General features: G+C 53.7%; 1 protein-coding gene across 5 annotated transcripts in view; it reads right to left on the reverse strand.

Annotated features, from left to right (window-relative positions):
* The window catches only part of FARP2 (FERM, ARH/RhoGEF and pleckstrin domain protein 2), a 107,313-nt gene that overhangs the window by 4,321 nt on the left and 86,529 nt on the right, over positions 1–16,463 (reverse strand). For all 5 annotated transcript variants that reach the window (XM_058698528.1, XM_058698548.1, XM_058698539.1 and 2 more), the window contains exons 17-21: positions 15,997–16,078; positions 11,814–12,051; positions 8,819–8,949; positions 3,396–3,464; positions 2,719–2,808 (exon numbers count right to left, since the gene is read on the reverse strand). In XM_058698528.1, the coding sequence (XP_058554511.1) occupies positions 2,719–2,808; positions 3,396–3,464; positions 8,819–8,949; positions 11,814–12,051; positions 15,997–16,078 (610 nt within the window). The remainder of the gene's footprint in view (positions 1–2,718; positions 2,809–3,395; positions 3,465–8,818; positions 8,950–11,813; positions 12,052–15,996; positions 16,079–16,463) is intronic.

Below are 16,463 nucleotides of genomic sequence, written 5' to 3' on the forward strand. Positions count from 1 at the left end.
CACAGGTTCTCTTTCTGAAGCCAAGACCTGTCACCCTTCCCTCTGCATTCAGGATGAGGGCCGGCTGTCTGTTCCCCGGAACCAGCCGGTTACAGACCACCCCCGAAGAGACGGCTTCCCTGTGTGGGGGCCCATGCGATGCCAACCACCAAGCCTCACTCAGGACACAAAAGATCTGAAAGTGTGAGCAGTGGCCAGCAAGAGAAGGTCACGACGTTCGTCCCCCTGTAAGTCAGCCCTTAAATGTAATGCCATTGAACTAGAAATCCCGGTGCTGTTTTTGCAAGGAATTTGTCCAGATGATTCCTCAGTTTATCTGGAAGAATTAAATACTTGAAAGTAGCAAAGAACTTTCTCAAAAGGAGGACGAATAAGGGGTGGAGCTTCCCAACACAGCAACCCCCCCACATGACAGAACAGTGTGAACTGAGGCTGGCCCGGAGAAATGAGACGGGAGGCCCAGCGAGCACCCCAAGTGTGAAGGCCACAGTGTTTCCGTGACGAGGGCAGCCTTGGAGGTCAGAGAGAAACAGATTCGACAAAGGAAGCTGCGTGCAAGGGGGGACGTGGCATGTCCCCATCTGGCGGCCCGCAAGGAAACGCGTTCAGGCAGTTTGTGAGGGAGACTTAAGGAAACTGAATGGATCAGAAGAACAAAAAGGCGCCGATGTGATCTTGGCACAGGGAAGGACTTCCTGAGCCCGCACTAAGGATGGGAGCCCTGATGGAAAAGATGAACTGATCTGACTATAAAAATGTCTGAATTTCTCCTTCAGCAAGGATTTGTTGGGACCTCTGTGCCAGGTGCCGTCCCAGGAGCAAGACACGATCACTGTCCAGTGGACTTTCAATTCTACCAGATCACACCAAACCGCAGGCGAGACAAACAGGACTTGCCAGCTGGGGAAGGGATCCGTGGCCTCGGCGAGCGGGTGGCGTCTATAAAATGCGGCACAAACGTGTACGAAGAGCCAACAGACCGACAGAGACCGTGGCAGCAGACGCCCGCGTCTCTCCTCGGGGAGGCCCCGGACTCTAGGAGACACGGACTCCAGGAGACACGGACTCCGTCAGCCTCCACGACCGTCCAAAAGCTGCGCCACTGGCCGGACTGTGAAGGATGAGGGGTGAGTGCCCAGTGCCCCCCGGCGCCGTGGAAAGAGGCTCGGATGCACTTAGTGGGAGGCCGGGTCGTGCATATGCTCCGGCAGTGATGTGGCGCTGATATTCGGAGCCAGAAAAACGAGCTGCCCAAGGCTCAAACAACACGTGCTGGGCGTAGAGATGTGTAGAAAGACCAAAATCCAACGGGGCTGTTTCTAATTTCGAAAAACTAAATGGAGCCAGAATGTCCAATGTCGGGAAACAGCTCAGAAAGCCAGAGTCTGGCCTCCCAGTCCACTGCCCGTCTCCATGAAATGTGCACGGAGCCCACCCACTACAAGCACAGGAGACGTCAGGGATGAAGCGCTGAGCAAGAACGAGCGAGTTACAGAAGAGCTTGTAGGTGATTGCGTCGTGCCGCCCATGGAAATGTTCCCGTACAGACGGAGCCTGAAGGGCATGTTGCAAAATGCCAACAGTGCGTGTTACTTGGTGGCGAAGTTATGAGAGAATTTTATATTTTCCTTTTTTTTCTATGATGAAAGTATAATTAAAAAATATACACTTTAGAACAGATGGGGTCTGCTTCCAGCGAGGGCAGAGGAGTGCGTTCGGACAGGCCCCGTTTTGCTGAGGGTGGGGAAAACCACCAAATGTTACAGGCTCGGGTGCCCAGTGGAAGGAGGCACAGTGCCCAGGAACACGGAGGGCCGGGAAGGGGAAAACAACCTTGAAGAAGGGTGGGGAAATTGAGGCAGACCAGGCAAGTGTAGCAGAGTGGTGTCTGAGCCCCCGCCCGTGGACACCTGGACGGGAGGCTGGCGGGGCTGCAGGAGAGACGCTCACTGTAGTGTGGCCTGTTCTGGACCAACAGCACAGCTCTGTGGCAAACACCCGAACCTGGCCAGCCATCTTGACTGTTCCCAAAGACGGGGTCCAGGCTGAGTGCAGGTTCACACTCAAGGGCGAATGGACAGTGAGTCGATGTGTGCGCGTGAGCCTCTCTGAGACCTTCACGCAGGGTCGTCAGACCACGAACAGCACCGACCACAAAAGGTAAGGCTGGGGAACTGGGTCACATCAAAACGAAGGGCTCGTCAGAGACCACACTGAAGTGTCTGGTTGAGCCTGTGCTAGGGGGACACAGACATGCTGACTGGTGTGTGGTGTGGACAGAGGGCACGCTGTGCAACAGGGTCACCGGTGGCCCAGGCCCGCTACGGCGGCGCACAGACGGGGTGCGACATTTCCTGTGGCCAGCTCCTAGAACGTGGAGGGAAGGCCCGAGCCCAGCCCCCAACTACAGCCTGACGACTTGTTGGCGGTGCTGTCTTCCGGTTTTGAAGCTGTGCGCGCACGTGCACGTGTGACAGAGCTAGGAACGATCAGACGACGTGAAGAGAACGGCCCATGTGAGAAGGGATGAGCACAAGAGCAGTGAAAGGGGATCGGGATTTTTTTTTTTCAAGAGCTGGGTCAGCCCCATTCCCTGAGCATCCAACTGGGGTCTCCCATTGTGCTGTCTAAGGAGGGACAGGCCCCCAGGGGAACGGCAGGTGGGCTGGAGCATGAGGAGGGATAGTAACGACCACCGGCGCGGTGCCTGGCACTCACCAGCATGCCACGGAGAGGAAGGAGGCCCCGGATCCGGAAGTGGCTGGTACCCGTGACCCCTTTGCTTGTGTAGAGCAGCATATCTGAGAACTGAAGATGACAGGCTTTATTACATGAAGCTTAAAAGCAAGCGACAGGTTTCAATGTCTTAATAGACCAACTTCAGCGCCTGGGGCCTTTATGTGGTTATCAAATTGGCTTAGCTTGCTGGAGATTTTGGGCAAAAAAGGGATTTTTTTTTTTCAGTCACACGATTATTTTGACGAGCTGGTAACCACACGAGGCAGCAGATCTCTCAGGCCCGCACGCCCAGTGCCCGCCAGCTGGAGGCGGTGGGGACTTCTGGCTGGTCCTCTGGTCAGGCTCAGCCAGGGTGGCTCAGGCTGGGGTCTCCTAAGTGGCAGGAGGAAGGGAGCTGATCAAGGGGACCCACCGGGAGGGCCTCTCTGAGGCAAAGCCAGCTCTCAGCAGAACATTCCTGCAGCAACGGGAATGTGGACTTTTCTATCTTCTAGTTTTCTGGTGGCCTTGCAGACAGGCCCCCAGAACACAGAATGAGGCAGGTGCCTCGCTGCGAGTGTTTTGTGCCGTCCTAGGCGGGCTCCTGTCTGACTTGGGGCTGCTTGCCTGGGCCTCAGCGCTGGCTCACCGGACACAACCACACCCACCCCACCTACCAGAAAGAACATTCTCTGCTGCAGACCTTTCTTGGTGAGCTTGTGAAGGCAGCCCTCGCGGATGAACTCCTAAAAGAGAGAGATGAGGTCCTATTTGTGCCGAAGGCCACCTCTGCAGGTGGTGTGCTGGCGGGGCTGAGGGCCAGGTGATGTCACCATTTATACTTCTCTGAGCCCGTCTGGATGAGCCACTCACAGGTCCCCGTCCGACCCTTTGACAGTGCCCTCCTACCCAGGACACTCCATTCTTTTCCGACCTCTTCCCTTCCCCCCCCCCCCCCCCCCCGCCTCCCTTGGCTTCCAAGTCGGTCCCCAGGCTGTCTGCTGAACACCTGCAGCCCTGTCTCGCCACTGGCCAGCTATGCTGAGAGCCTTCATGGAATGCAAAGGGCACTGTTCTTGTTGAGGGGAAGCTTCTGGAAGGTTCAGACACAGAGATACTGGAATTCAGCTTTGAGGAAAAACTCGGCCAGAGCAGCCTGAGAATGGGAGGGAGGAAGGGACAGCTGGTTCCCACCAAATGTTTACAGGTAATTAGTGTCAGCTGCCACCTGGGCACTGGCATTTGGAGAAATGATTCCCCAAACCACGCAGGCTTTTCCACCCCAAAGGAATGAGGCCCTGGTGGGAGCCGCCCACACTCGTCCTGGGCTGTCCCTCCACCGAGGAGGAGAGGGTGCGGCCTCTGCCGCCAGGGCCTGATGGCACCACCAGGACCCGGGCACACCCTCACACTTCCCCACCTGCCCCGGAAGCAGCACTTCCCAGGCCCTCGGGCATCCACACAGGCCTGACTGCCCACACCAATGGCGGGAAGGGTCGGTCCTGGTAATTCCGAAGATTTCTGGTTTGGACAATTTCCAGACATTCTGCTGTCATCTGTCATTCCTTTCAGAGGAGCAGGAGCGTGAGCTTCACACCCTGAGCACTCGCCAGAGACCCCGGCCCTCGAATGGACCGAGTGAGGGCGTAAAACTGAGGACTTCGCGGAACCCCTGCGGACCCACCTGCCCAGCTGCACGCATTCTTCTCACTCGCATTCTTCTCACTCTTCGGCTGAGGGTGAGCAGGGAGCCCAGCCCCTTCCTGCGGCCCCCAGTCCTGTTTGCAGGGCTCCTCCCTTCACACAGCCGGCTCCTCCCCCTCTGCCCCGGGGAGCCGCAGGGCAGCAGCCCCTTCTCCGGGGAGTGTGTCCCAGGTCCGTGGCTGCCCTTCCCTCAAACACTGCCTGCGGCGCTGCAGGCTCGCACGCACCGGGTGGCACTTGCGTTCTGCCTCTTTGACAGGGCCCTGCTGGCCCTCTGGTACCTCATTATCAACTTTCTTCCTAGTTAATAACCCTGGCTCTTAAATTCCTCTGCTCACGTCTCTGGTGTGGCTTCTGTCTCTGACATGAGCATTTAGCAAGCAGGGAGACCAGGAGCCCTGAGTCATAAAGACGTTAGAGGTTTGGGCTAAAAACAACTATGGCAGCAAGTGTTTGCAGACCAGCCACTTCATGCCAGGCGCTGAGCCAAGCAGCTGCCATCAGTCCCCTGGTGGCCCCAGACGTGGAGCAACTTGCCGGGCCACACAGAGACCCCGCCCGGTTTTCCAGTCCCTGTAGTGACGGTCCCCTGGGCCACCACCGATAACCCATTGCGTGGAGCACCGAGAGAAACAGCCTGTATCGAGAGCCCTACTGACCTCCAGGAGCTCACAGCCAGCCGCAACCCTCAGCCACGTGGCAAGGAGAGAAAGGACACAGAGCTGTCTGGGTACCAACCAAAGCCCTGACTCCAGGAGGTCAGAACCTTCCTGTACGTAAAAAAATTTTTAATGTTTTATTTATTTTTGAGAAAGAGAGAGAAACAGTGCTCGAGCAGGGGAGGGGCCGAGAGAGGGGGAGACACAGAATCCGAAGCAGGCTCCAAGCTCTGAGCTGTCAGCACAGAACCTGATGCGGGGCTCGAACTCAGGAACCGCGAGATCATGACCTGAGCCAAAGTTGGACGCTCAACAGACTGACCCACCCAGGCTCCCCCTTCCTATACATTTTAGTGTAGCTCATTTCTTTTCTTTGTGATCCCACATTCTCCATACCTTCTAACAAGGCTAACACGGACACATGACTTACACACCACAGTCTAATTTGTGTTAGGATGAGAAACATCCCCCATGCAACCCTTAAAAAAGTCTTCTTAGGTTGACAGTACTAAGTTCAAAGCAAAAAGCATTAGTGGCGAAGCAAGGAGCAAGCAGCCAGGAGACATGTAGACCCATGGAAGGGAACTAGGGTTCAAAAAGAAACCTGCATATCTGTGTCTATGGACAGTTCAACAAATGGTGCTGGGAACACTAGATGTCCACGTGGGAAAGAATGGAGTGGGACCCCTACCTCACACCACACATAAAAATGAACTAAAAATGGATCAAATCTAAATATAAGAGCTGAGGGGAGCCTGGGTAGCTCAGTTGGCTGAGCGTCTGACTTTGGCTCAGGACATGATCTCACTGTTCGTGAGTTGGAGCCCCACATCGAGCCATCTGCTGTCAACATGGAGTCCACTTTGGATCCTCTGTCTGTAACCTCCCCTGCTCATGCTCTCTCTCAAAAATAAATAAACATTAACAAATATAAGAGCTGAAACACAGAAAGCTTCTAGAAGAAAACACAGACGTATATTTTCACACTGTGGACTGGGCAGTGATGTCTCAGCTGTGACACCTAAAGCACAAGCAACCCAAGAGAGAATAGGTAAATTGGATTTCGTGAAAATCAAAAATCTCTGGGGGCGCCTGGGTAGCTCAGTCGGTTAAGCATCCAACTCCCGCTCAGGTCATGATCTCACAGTCCGTGAGTTCGAGCCCCGTGTCGGGCTCTGTGCTGCCAGCTTGGAGCTTGGAGCCCCATTCGGATTCTGTGTCTCCCTCTCTCTGCCCCTCCCCCACTCACACTCACTCTCTCTCAAAAGTAAATAAACATTAAAAAACGTTTAAAAAAATAAATAAAAAAAATTTAAGAAATCCCTAAAAACAAAACCCAACACCTTCTGTGTTGTGATACCATCGAGAAAATGAAAAAACACCCCACAAAATGGGAGGGCATATTTGCAAATCCTATTCTGGTAAGTGTCCGGTATCCAGAACAGATAAAGAATCTCACAACTCAACAGCAAAAAGACAACCCGGGTGGAGAAAAGGATCTGAAGTGGCATTTCACCAAAGAAGGCACACAAATGGCCAACAAACACACAACAAAAAACTTGGCATCCGCTGTGTGAGAAACGCAAATCGTAACCACGGTGAGACACCCTGTGTAGCAGCCTGACGCCTAGACTCACAGGGACAAGGTACAGGGAAACCGGAATCCCAACACACCCCTGGTGGGAACGTAAAGCTGTCTGGTAACTCCGAAAGACTGGAAAACTGGCAGTTTCTCAAAAGGTTAAACCCAGTTCCCATACAACCCAGCAGTTGCACCCCTAAGTGTCTACCCAGGAGAACTGGAAACGTGTTCACAGATGGACCTGTGTGGCAGGGACAGATGTTCACAGCGGTGTTGCTCACGGTCCCCATTAGGGGGAGCAGCCCAAGAGTCCACCAGCAGATGAACGGATACAGAGAGTATGCTGTATGCAGAGAAGAGAATTTACAGCCACAGAAGTGAGTGAGGCCCTGACGTGCTACAACATGAACCCGAAAGCATGATGCTCAGTGAAAGACGCCAGACGCAAAGGCCACACAGTGATTCCACTTAGAGGAAACGTCCAGAAGAGGCAAATGCACGGAAAGTGGATTAGTAGCTGCCATGGATTGGGGACGGGGGAGGGGAGCGGCTAACAGGTACAGGGTTTCTTTCACGGGGGATGAAAATGTTCTAGAATTAGCGATGATGATTGCACAACCTTGTGGATGCCCTAAAGACCACTGGACTGTACACTTTGGAAAGATGAATTCTGCAGTATGTGACTCATGTCTCAATTACACGCAACGAAGTGAAAAAGAACAAGGCTGGAGGCATCACAATCCCAGATGTCAAGATATACCACAAAGAGTTGTCATCAAAACAGTGTGGTACCGGCACAAACACAGACACATAGAGCAGTGGAGCAGAATAGAGCCCGGAGATAAACCCATGATTATATGGCCAATTAACCTTTGACAAAAGGTGCAAGGATATACAGCGGGGCAAAGACAGTCTCTTCAACAAACAGTGCCGGGAAAACTGGACTACTTTCTCACACCATACACAAAAATAAGTTTGAAATGGACTAAAGACCTAAATGTGAGGCCTGAAACCATAAGAATCCTAGAAGAGGTAACTTCAGAATAATTTCTCTGACATTGGCCTTAGCAACATCTTTCTAGATATCTCTCTTGAGGCAAGGGAAACATAAGCAAAACGAAACTATTAGGACTACATCAAAATAAGTTTTTGCATAGCAAAGGAAACAGCAAAACAAAAAGGCAACTACTGAATGGGAGAACATATTTGCAAACGACATATCTGAGAAAGGATTAGTATCGAAAATATGTAAAAACTTACACAACTCAACATGAAAAAATAATCCAAGGTACGAACAGAAATTTCTCCAAAGAAGACATCCTCATGGCCAACAGACACATGAAAAGATGCTCAATGTCACTCATCACTAGGGAAGTGCAAATGGAAACCACAAGATATTACCTCACGCCTGTTGGAATGACTTAAAAACACAAGAAACAATAGGTGTTGATGAGGATGTGGAGAAACGGGACCCCTCGTGCACTGCTGGTGGGAGTGCAAACTGGTGCAGCCACTCTGGAGAACAGTGTGGAGGTTCCTCAAAAAATTGAAAATAGAACTACCCTACGACCCAGTAATTCCACTATGGGTATTTACCCAAAGAATATGGAAACACTACTTGAAAAGATACCTGCACTTCTAAGTTCACTACGGCATCATCTACAATAGCCCAGATATAAAAGCAACCCAAGTCCACTGACCGATGAATGGATAAAGAAGGCGTGGTGTATAGATAAGATGGGGTATTACTCAGCCATAAAAAAGAATGAAATCTTGCCATTTGCAAACACGTGGATGGATCTAGAGAATATCATGCTAAGCGAAAGAAGTCAGAGAATGACAAATACCATATGATCTCACTCGTATGTAGAATTTAAGAAACAGATGAAAAAAAAGAGAGACAACCCCTCCCCCCCGCCCCCCCCCCCCCAAGACTCTTACCTATAGAGAACACACTGGTAGTTCCCAGAGGGGAGGTGGGTGGGCAGATGGGTAAAACAGGTGAGGGGGATTGAGAGCCCACTCACCATGAGGAGCACAGAACCATCACTGTATTGCACACACGAAGCTAACACAACAATGTATTGTCAACTACACTGGATAAAAACCAAACAATTAGGTGACCATCTCAAAAAACTTCCTCGAAGTCACTCACCCTGCCGGGAGTGATGAGATTCTCTATGCCGACCAAGTCCCGCTGCAGCTCTGCCAGCTTCTGGAGGTTTTCCAGCCGGGCAAGGCTGTGCTGGAGTGTGGAGGTCATCTCTGTGATGGCCTGGAGGGCATCTGTGAGGAGAGACCCCTCAGTACAGGCACCGGGGAAGGTGGGCATGGAAGGAACCCTCCACCCACACCTCTGCAACAGGAACTGGCATTTTATTTATTTTTTTTAATTTTTTTTTTAACGTTTTATTTATTTTTGAGACAGGGAGAGACAGAGCGTGAACGGGGGAGGGGCAGAGAGAGAGGGAGACACGGAATCGGAAGCAGGCTCCGGGCTCCGAGCCGTCAGCCCAGAGCCCGACGCGGGGCTCGAACTCACGGACCGCGAGATCGTGACCTGAGCGGAAGTCGGCCGCTTAGCCGACTGAGCCACCCAGGCGCCCCTGGAACTGGCATTTTAAAAGGCAGTTTTAACCCAAGGAACGTTCTACTCCCAAGTCCTCATGGGACTGCCGTCCATGGTTTGCAGCTGCCAGGGACAGCACGTGGGGGTCCCTGCAGATGCCTCGAAATTTGGACCTGTTCCGTCCAAACCACTGACTAGCGAACGCTCCGGCTTGGAAAACAGGAAGAATGGTCTTTGTGAATAATTGCCGTTCTGGGCACAGCCGTATTTGTTTTTTACGGAGAACTAGCTACTGTAGTTGAAAGGTGAATAATTCGCATCTTCAAAACCTTTGTCCTTTTTCTCCTTGAATCGAGAAACGCATGCCAATCTTGTAGTTCCAGTACAGATATGAAGGTTTATCATCAGGACGGGAAATTCATTCAGACAAAGCACAAAAGCAGCCACGGAGGGTGGCCTTCACCACACAGCCCTGACCAGGCCACACCGGGAGCAGCCGCTTGGCCAGAGCAGAGTGGCCGCATTTTGTTTCCTTTTGGGGACGGCTCAGAGAAGCTTCCACCCTCCCGCCAGAACCTCCGCTGACAGCCTGGCCACTGCCTGGTGCGCCCAAGAGGCACAGCGGGAGCTGTCTGCACCCTCAGCTCCGCCCCTGCAAGTCGGTTGCTCCCAGCGGGGTGCCCACCCTGCCTCACAGCTTTAAGAGGATCAAATGGGATAAGAAAGCACGCGCTTTGATGAGCCACTCCTCCGGAGGAACCGCTGGGAGAGCCCCAGGGACGGTGCACGGCCCTGAACGCCTGCCTGCCGCATCCGGCCTTGCTGTGCTGCAGGGCTCCCGTTGAGTCTGGACGCGGGGGCACACGGATGCTTGCTTTGCTCTGCCGGTGCACCGCGGGCTGCCTCGCCGGTGTCCCTCGCTCTCAGACGCCTTGTGTGCATGGAGCACAGGGCTGGAACGTGGGCTCGCACTGCACCTTTGTTGGCTGTGGAAGCTGGGGACACGTGTCTGACCTACTGCCAAACTGATGTCCCCAGGCCCACCTGTGCCTGAGTCTCCACAGAATCACAGTGATGTCGAGGGATCAGACACACACGTGTGGCCCCAAGCCAGTGCCAGGCAGCGCCCTCAGGAAACCCTTACTGAATGAAAGATAAAATAACAACACAAGGGGCTCCCGGGTGGCTCAGTCAGTTAAGCGCCTGACATCAGCTCGGGTCATGATCTCGCGGTCTGTGAGTTCGAGCCCCGCGTCGGGCTCTGTGCTGACAGTTCAGAGCCTGGAGCCTGCTTTGCATTCTGTGCCTCCCTCTCTCTGATCCTCTCCTGCTCACACTCTGTGTGTGTCTCTCTCTCTCTCAAAAATAAATAAACATTAACAAAATAAAAATAAAAAAACACAACGCAAGCCTCAATCTAAAGGGATCCCCTTTTGCCCAACAGGTTCAAGGAAGCCCTGGAGGTCGGGGAACATGTGGGAAGGGGCCCTGACCGCTGCTGTCAGCTAAGCATGTGTTTCGTCCATGGCTTTCCCAGGGCTCTAGAGATGGCCAGGCTCTGGGGCAAACCCATCCAGGCTGTCGGGTTATCAACACTGTGTCATGTTAACAATTTACACAGCACGTTCAGACACGCGACCTTGCTGGGTTTTTGCATCAGCAAAACCCCAGCCCTCTCATGCATCAGCCCCGGGATGGGTTCCACCAAGTGGGAAGCCGGTGGTAGCGAGCGGGCCCCACCCCTCCGCTTGCACTGGCCTCCCTGTCGTGTCCTGGAGCCCGGGGCCTCCCCTGCCGGCACCGCCCACCCCACGGCCAACGGACTTTTATAAACGCTCTGTACTTGTATCACCCTAAATGTGCTTGTGAGGATTTCCCACAATTTTGTCCTTTTATCGAGCAGAAAGCCCTTGCTTTTGGAATGAAGAGGAAGGGAGATGTCAGTGTCCTATGACACATTAGAAAGTATCTTATTTACTCCCTTCAGGACTAGGTGGGGACCAGCTAAATAATCTTTCATCTTCCAATGACAGTAGGGGACTTGCACAAAGGCTGGCACCAGAAGTGCACAACTAGAGGTCGTCTGTAGGCTTAAAAGCTCTGGGTCTATGCTCCTTTGTCCCTTTAACACAAATAAAAATGACCAAGCTCATTAATATCAGAAGCTTCTAATGGGCCATGCTGGCTCAAATGCTTGACTTTTAGAGCCAAGGCTTCAAGGCCAGAAAGGGTCACTCTGAGAGCTGCTCTCTACCGGCCGTGGACTTGGGTGGGGGGGAAACCCCTCACAGCGGGAGGCCACTGTGACTTTGCGAGGCGATCGGAGTCCTTCCCTACACTGCGCAGACGTGCAGAGAAGAGCCCTGCCCTGGAGTGGCAGAGCTAAAGGACAGGCACCCACCTCTCCGGCAGCTGGGCGGGAGGGGAGGGGACTGCGGCCGGACCAGCCCTCCCAGGGGGGAAGCCACGCACTCCCCAGTTCCCAGTAAAAAAGCCAGCATGCTGCCCTGTAGCCGCGCCTCTGGCACCCGCCCACACCGGCGCCGGCACGCGGCCAACACCAGCTCTGGGCCACACTCACCACGGCAGTCCGCGTAGTCATGGTGCCCGGGGTCATAGTGCCCGCACAGCCGGCTGAGCAGCAGGCGGTAGCTCGCCAGCCGCTGGATGGGCTTCAGCAGGAACGCATTCAGGGGCAAGTAGCAGACTTTCTGGAGCTCAAACTCTTTGTACACCGTCTCCAGCTTCTTAAAGCGTTTGGTGGCCTTTTCCAGTTCCGTCAGGACTTCATCGTGCCTTTGGAAGTAGCTGGTGAACTCCTGTTGAGGCATAAAAGGGAGGGCCTTAGGTCAGGAGGGCGGGAGAGGGGGGCCCCGCGCGGACAGCCTGGTCAGCCGGAAATCTCAATGGGGCAAGACAGAAAAGAACGGCCGGTGCGCGTGCGACCAGACGGCACTCGGACGGAGCGCGGGGCTCAGCCACAGGGTCACCACCACGCGTGGTGAGGGGACACGGGGTGTCAGCCCCACTTTACAGATGAAGGGCTGGGGCTGAGAGGGCCGGAACCTGCGTCACACGACACAGTGGTGCTGGGCGGCAGGGAAACAGACCAAGCTCCCCTCTGCCCTCAGCCCCGCAGGGGCCATAGGTCCCAGCCACGTGCAGAGCAGAGCAGGTGTTCGAGCCACTTGTTGGAGTGGGAATGATCGCTCCTGATATTCTTTTTTTTTTTAATTTTTTAAATTTTTTTTTTCAACATTTTTTATTTATTTTTGGGACAGAGAGAGACAGAGCATGAACGGGGGAGGGGCAGAGAGAGAGGGAGACACAGAATCGGAAACAGGCTCCAGGCTCCGAGCCGTCAGCCCAGAGCCCGACGCGGGGCTCGAACTCACGGACCGCGAGATCGTGACCTGGCTGAAGTCAGACGCTTAACCGACTGCGCCACCCAGGCGCCCCCGCTCCTGATATTCTTACAGCACAAATCAAAGCACACATGTATGGATTCTGAGTATTATACAGATAATCCCGGCCAGTCCCTCTCTACCTTCTGGAAGGTTTCAATATTAAATCAGTTCGTTTTACTGATGTTACACATAACGTCTGTGGTACGATAACCTCAAACAGATTTGTGTGTATTTTGATTTTAAATTTGTGCAAGTGCTTTTGGGATAGAAATGACGAATTTGCTACCTGGCTCAGAAAACCAAACAAGTCTCAGGGTAAGAGAAGGGGCTCCGAGCAGGGCTCTCTGAAGACAGAACTGAGGGATCTGTGGGCCCCCCAGGCTTCTAGGAGTGGGGCCTACAATATGTCAGGAGTCTGGCTGGACTGGGTGGAAGGCAGGACGGGCCTGGGATGGAGGCGGCGGCCAGCCCAGCGAGTGGGCATGAGGGCTTGGAAGCCCGGAGCGGTACGAGTGGGTTTGAGTCCCCGGGCAGGATGCCGCAGGGCTGCTCCAGGATGAGCCTGCGGGTGGGGCCCCTGTCCCAGGTGTGTTTAGCCAGAGTGAGACCCCTGAACAGCGAAAGCACGGCTGGCCCCATTGTTTTCCACACCGGTGACAACTGGTCCTAATGAGAAGACGCGCTGCTTCTGCCGCGTTGCTGACCTTGGCTCCCCAGAGTCGCTCTGTACTTTCCTTGGCACCTTCCCTTCAGGGAGCTCTAACACGTCTGAGGGAAAAAACCGGAACTGTAAGCCGGCAGACCTGTGTGCAAAGACCCACTGCCAGCTAGACATGTTCTGCACATCCTACGGCAGCTGGTGAGCTCAGCAAGGACAGCAACAACTACACGGGTCAACTAGGGGCTGATGTCCCGCTGTGGGTCATGGAGCAGCAGGCGTCAGGAGCGCCAGCCCTCGGCACGCTACTCCCTCTCAGGCTGTCCTGAGGGAACACTGCTCTAAGGGAAATGCTGTCCTTAGGGGAAGGGTGTCTGAGGAGAATGATGTCCTGATGTCCCGAAGAGGAAACTGCACTAAGGGGACCCTGTCTTTAGGGTCTGCAGTCTTTTTTCAAAAAAATTTTTAGGGGCACCTGGGTGGCTCAGTTGGTTGAGCGTCTCATTCAGGTCATGATCTCGCGGTTCGTGAGTTCAAGCCCCGTGTCAGGCTCTGTGCTGACAGCTTAGAGTCTGGAGCCTGCTTCTGTGTCTCCCTCTCTCTCTCTCTCTCTCTGCCCCTCCCCACTCGTGCTTGCTCTCTCTTTCTCTCTCTCAAAAATAAACAAACATTAAAAAAAACTTTAAAAAAATGAAGTAAAAAAATTTTTAAGTGTATTTATTTTGAGAGAGACAGAAACAGTGCGAGTGGGGGAGGGACAGAGAGGGACAGAATCCCAAGAAGGCTTCGTGCTGCCAGCACAGAGCCTGACCCGGTGCTCGAACTCATGAAACCTCAAGATCATGACCTGAGCTGAAACCAAGAGTTGCCTTATAACTGACTGGGCAACCCAGGCATCCCGAGGTTTTGCAGCCCTGAGGGAAAAGCTATCCTGAAGGGAATGGTGACCTGAGAACCCTGATCTGAAGGGAATTTCATCCTGACTTTTGTGTCACTCTAAGGTGAAAACTGCCCAGAAGGAAAGGCTACTATGAAGAAAACTTTGTCCTGAGCAAAATGCTGCCCTGAGGGGAACACTGCTGTGAGGGGAAAAATGACCTGAGGGGAAAACTGTCCTGAGGTGAATGCTTTCTGAGGGAAAACTCTGAGGTGAACACTATCCTGAGGAGAAAACTCCCCTGGAAAAAGCTGTCCTGAGGGGATAAATGACCTGAGGTGAATTCTGTCCTGAGGCAAACACTATCCTGAGGGGAAAACTGTTCTGAGGTGAACACTGTCCAGTCCTGAGGGGAAGGCTGTCCTGAGGGGAATGCAGTCCGGTCCTGAGGGGAAGGCTGTCCTGAGGGGAATGCAGTCCGGTCCTGAGGGGAAGGCTGTCCTGAGGGGAATGCAGTCCGGTCCTGAGGGGAATGCAGTCTGGTCCTGAGAGGAAGGCCGTCCTGAGGGAAAGGCTGTCCTGAGGGGAACACTGTCCAGTCCTGAGGGGAAGGCTGTCCTGAGGGGAATGCAGTCCAGTCCTGAGGGGAAGGCTGTCCTGAGGGGAATGCAGTCCGGTCCTGAGGGGAAGGCTGTCCTGAGGGGAATGCAGTCCGGTCCTGAGGGGAAGGCTGTCCTGAGGGGAATGCAGTCCGGTCCTGAGGGGAAGGCTGTCCTGAGGGGAATGCAGTCCGGTCCTGAGGGGAAGGCTGTCCTGAGGGGAATGCAGTCCGGTCCTGAGGGGAATGCAGTCTGGTCCTGAGAGGAAGGCCGTCCTGAGGGAAAGGCTGTCCTGAGGGGAACACTGTCCAGTCCTGAGGGGAAGGCTGTCCTGAGGGGAATGCAGTCCAGTCCTGAGGGGAAGGCTGTCCTGAGGGGAATGCAGTCCGGTCCTGAGGGGAAGGCTGTCCTGAGGGGAACACTGTCCAGTCCTGAAGGGAACATTGTCCTGAGGGGCATGTAGTCCAGTCCTGAGAGGAAGGCTCTCCTGAGGAAAAGGCTACCCTGAGGGGAACACTGCCCAGTCCTGAGGGGAAGGCTGTCCTGAGGGGAATGCAGTCCAGTCCTGAGGGGAAAATTGCCCTGGGGCAAACACCGTCCTGATGGGAACACAATCCTGAGGGGAAAACTGCCTCAGGCGAATGCTGTCCTGAGGGGAACACTGTCATGAGGCATATGCTCTTTAGAGGAGAATGCTGCTCTGTGGCTAATGCACACTAAGGGAAAGCTATTCTAAGGGAGTCTGTCCTGCGAGGAAAACTGTGCTGAGGTGAATGCTGTCCTGAGGAGAAAACTCACCTGAAGGGAAATCTGCCCTGAGTGGAATACTGACCTGGGGTGAACCATGTTCTAGGGGAATTGTATCCTGAGGTGAACAGTGTTCTCAGGTGAATGCTGTCTTGTGGGGAAAACTGCCCTGGGGCAAATCCTTAGGGGTACGCTATCCTGAGGGGAGCTATCCTTGGATGAACACTGTCCTGAAGAGAACTGAAGGGAACGCCGTCCTGAGTGGAACGCTGTCTTGAGGGGAAAACTGCCCTGGGGAGAAATATGTCCTGCCTACAAAACTGTCCTGATGTGAACGCCGTCCTGACGGGAAAACTTCCCCGAGGGGAAAGCTGTGTTGAGGGGATAACCGCTCTGAGGGAATGCTGCTCTGAGGGCAACGCTGAGGGCACACTGTCATCTGCTAGGTATGGAGTTATCACACCAACACGTGGTACCTTTAACTGATGCATGTTCCTGAGCAGGATGTCCCCGATTCGTTGATGGCCGCCTGTGGAACGGGCACTGGCAGACCCTTCCCTGGAGTAGACAGAGATGGACAAATATGGTCAAAACCTTGTTAAAACTTGCGAGCTGTACTTTGATGCTCGTGTGCCTGGCTGTCCTAGTCTTAGAATGGCAGTGAGATGCTTCAAGGTGGGAGGCCCATATTTGACAGAAGACGGTAACGAGGCAAAAAAGTGGATCTACCTTTACTTCATTCTCTCTTACGGAAAAGGAAGAATAAAAGTGGCTGTTGTTACAGGTCTACCCCTCCCACAAGTTTGAAAAATATGCTTCGACCAAACAATGGTTCTTGTGAGTTAGTGTCTGAAGCTGGGAATTTCCTGAGGGCAGTGTTATAGCTACATCGGCAGAGCTGGCCGCGTGGGGGTCCAGGGCAGGGGCCGCCCGAGTGTGCAGG

Source organism: Neofelis nebulosa, chromosome 2 (genome assembly GCF_028018385.1).
Source record: "Neofelis nebulosa isolate mNeoNeb1 chromosome 2, mNeoNeb1.pri, whole genome shotgun sequence".
Taxonomy (NCBI): domain Eukaryota; kingdom Metazoa; phylum Chordata; class Mammalia; order Carnivora; family Felidae; genus Neofelis; species Neofelis nebulosa.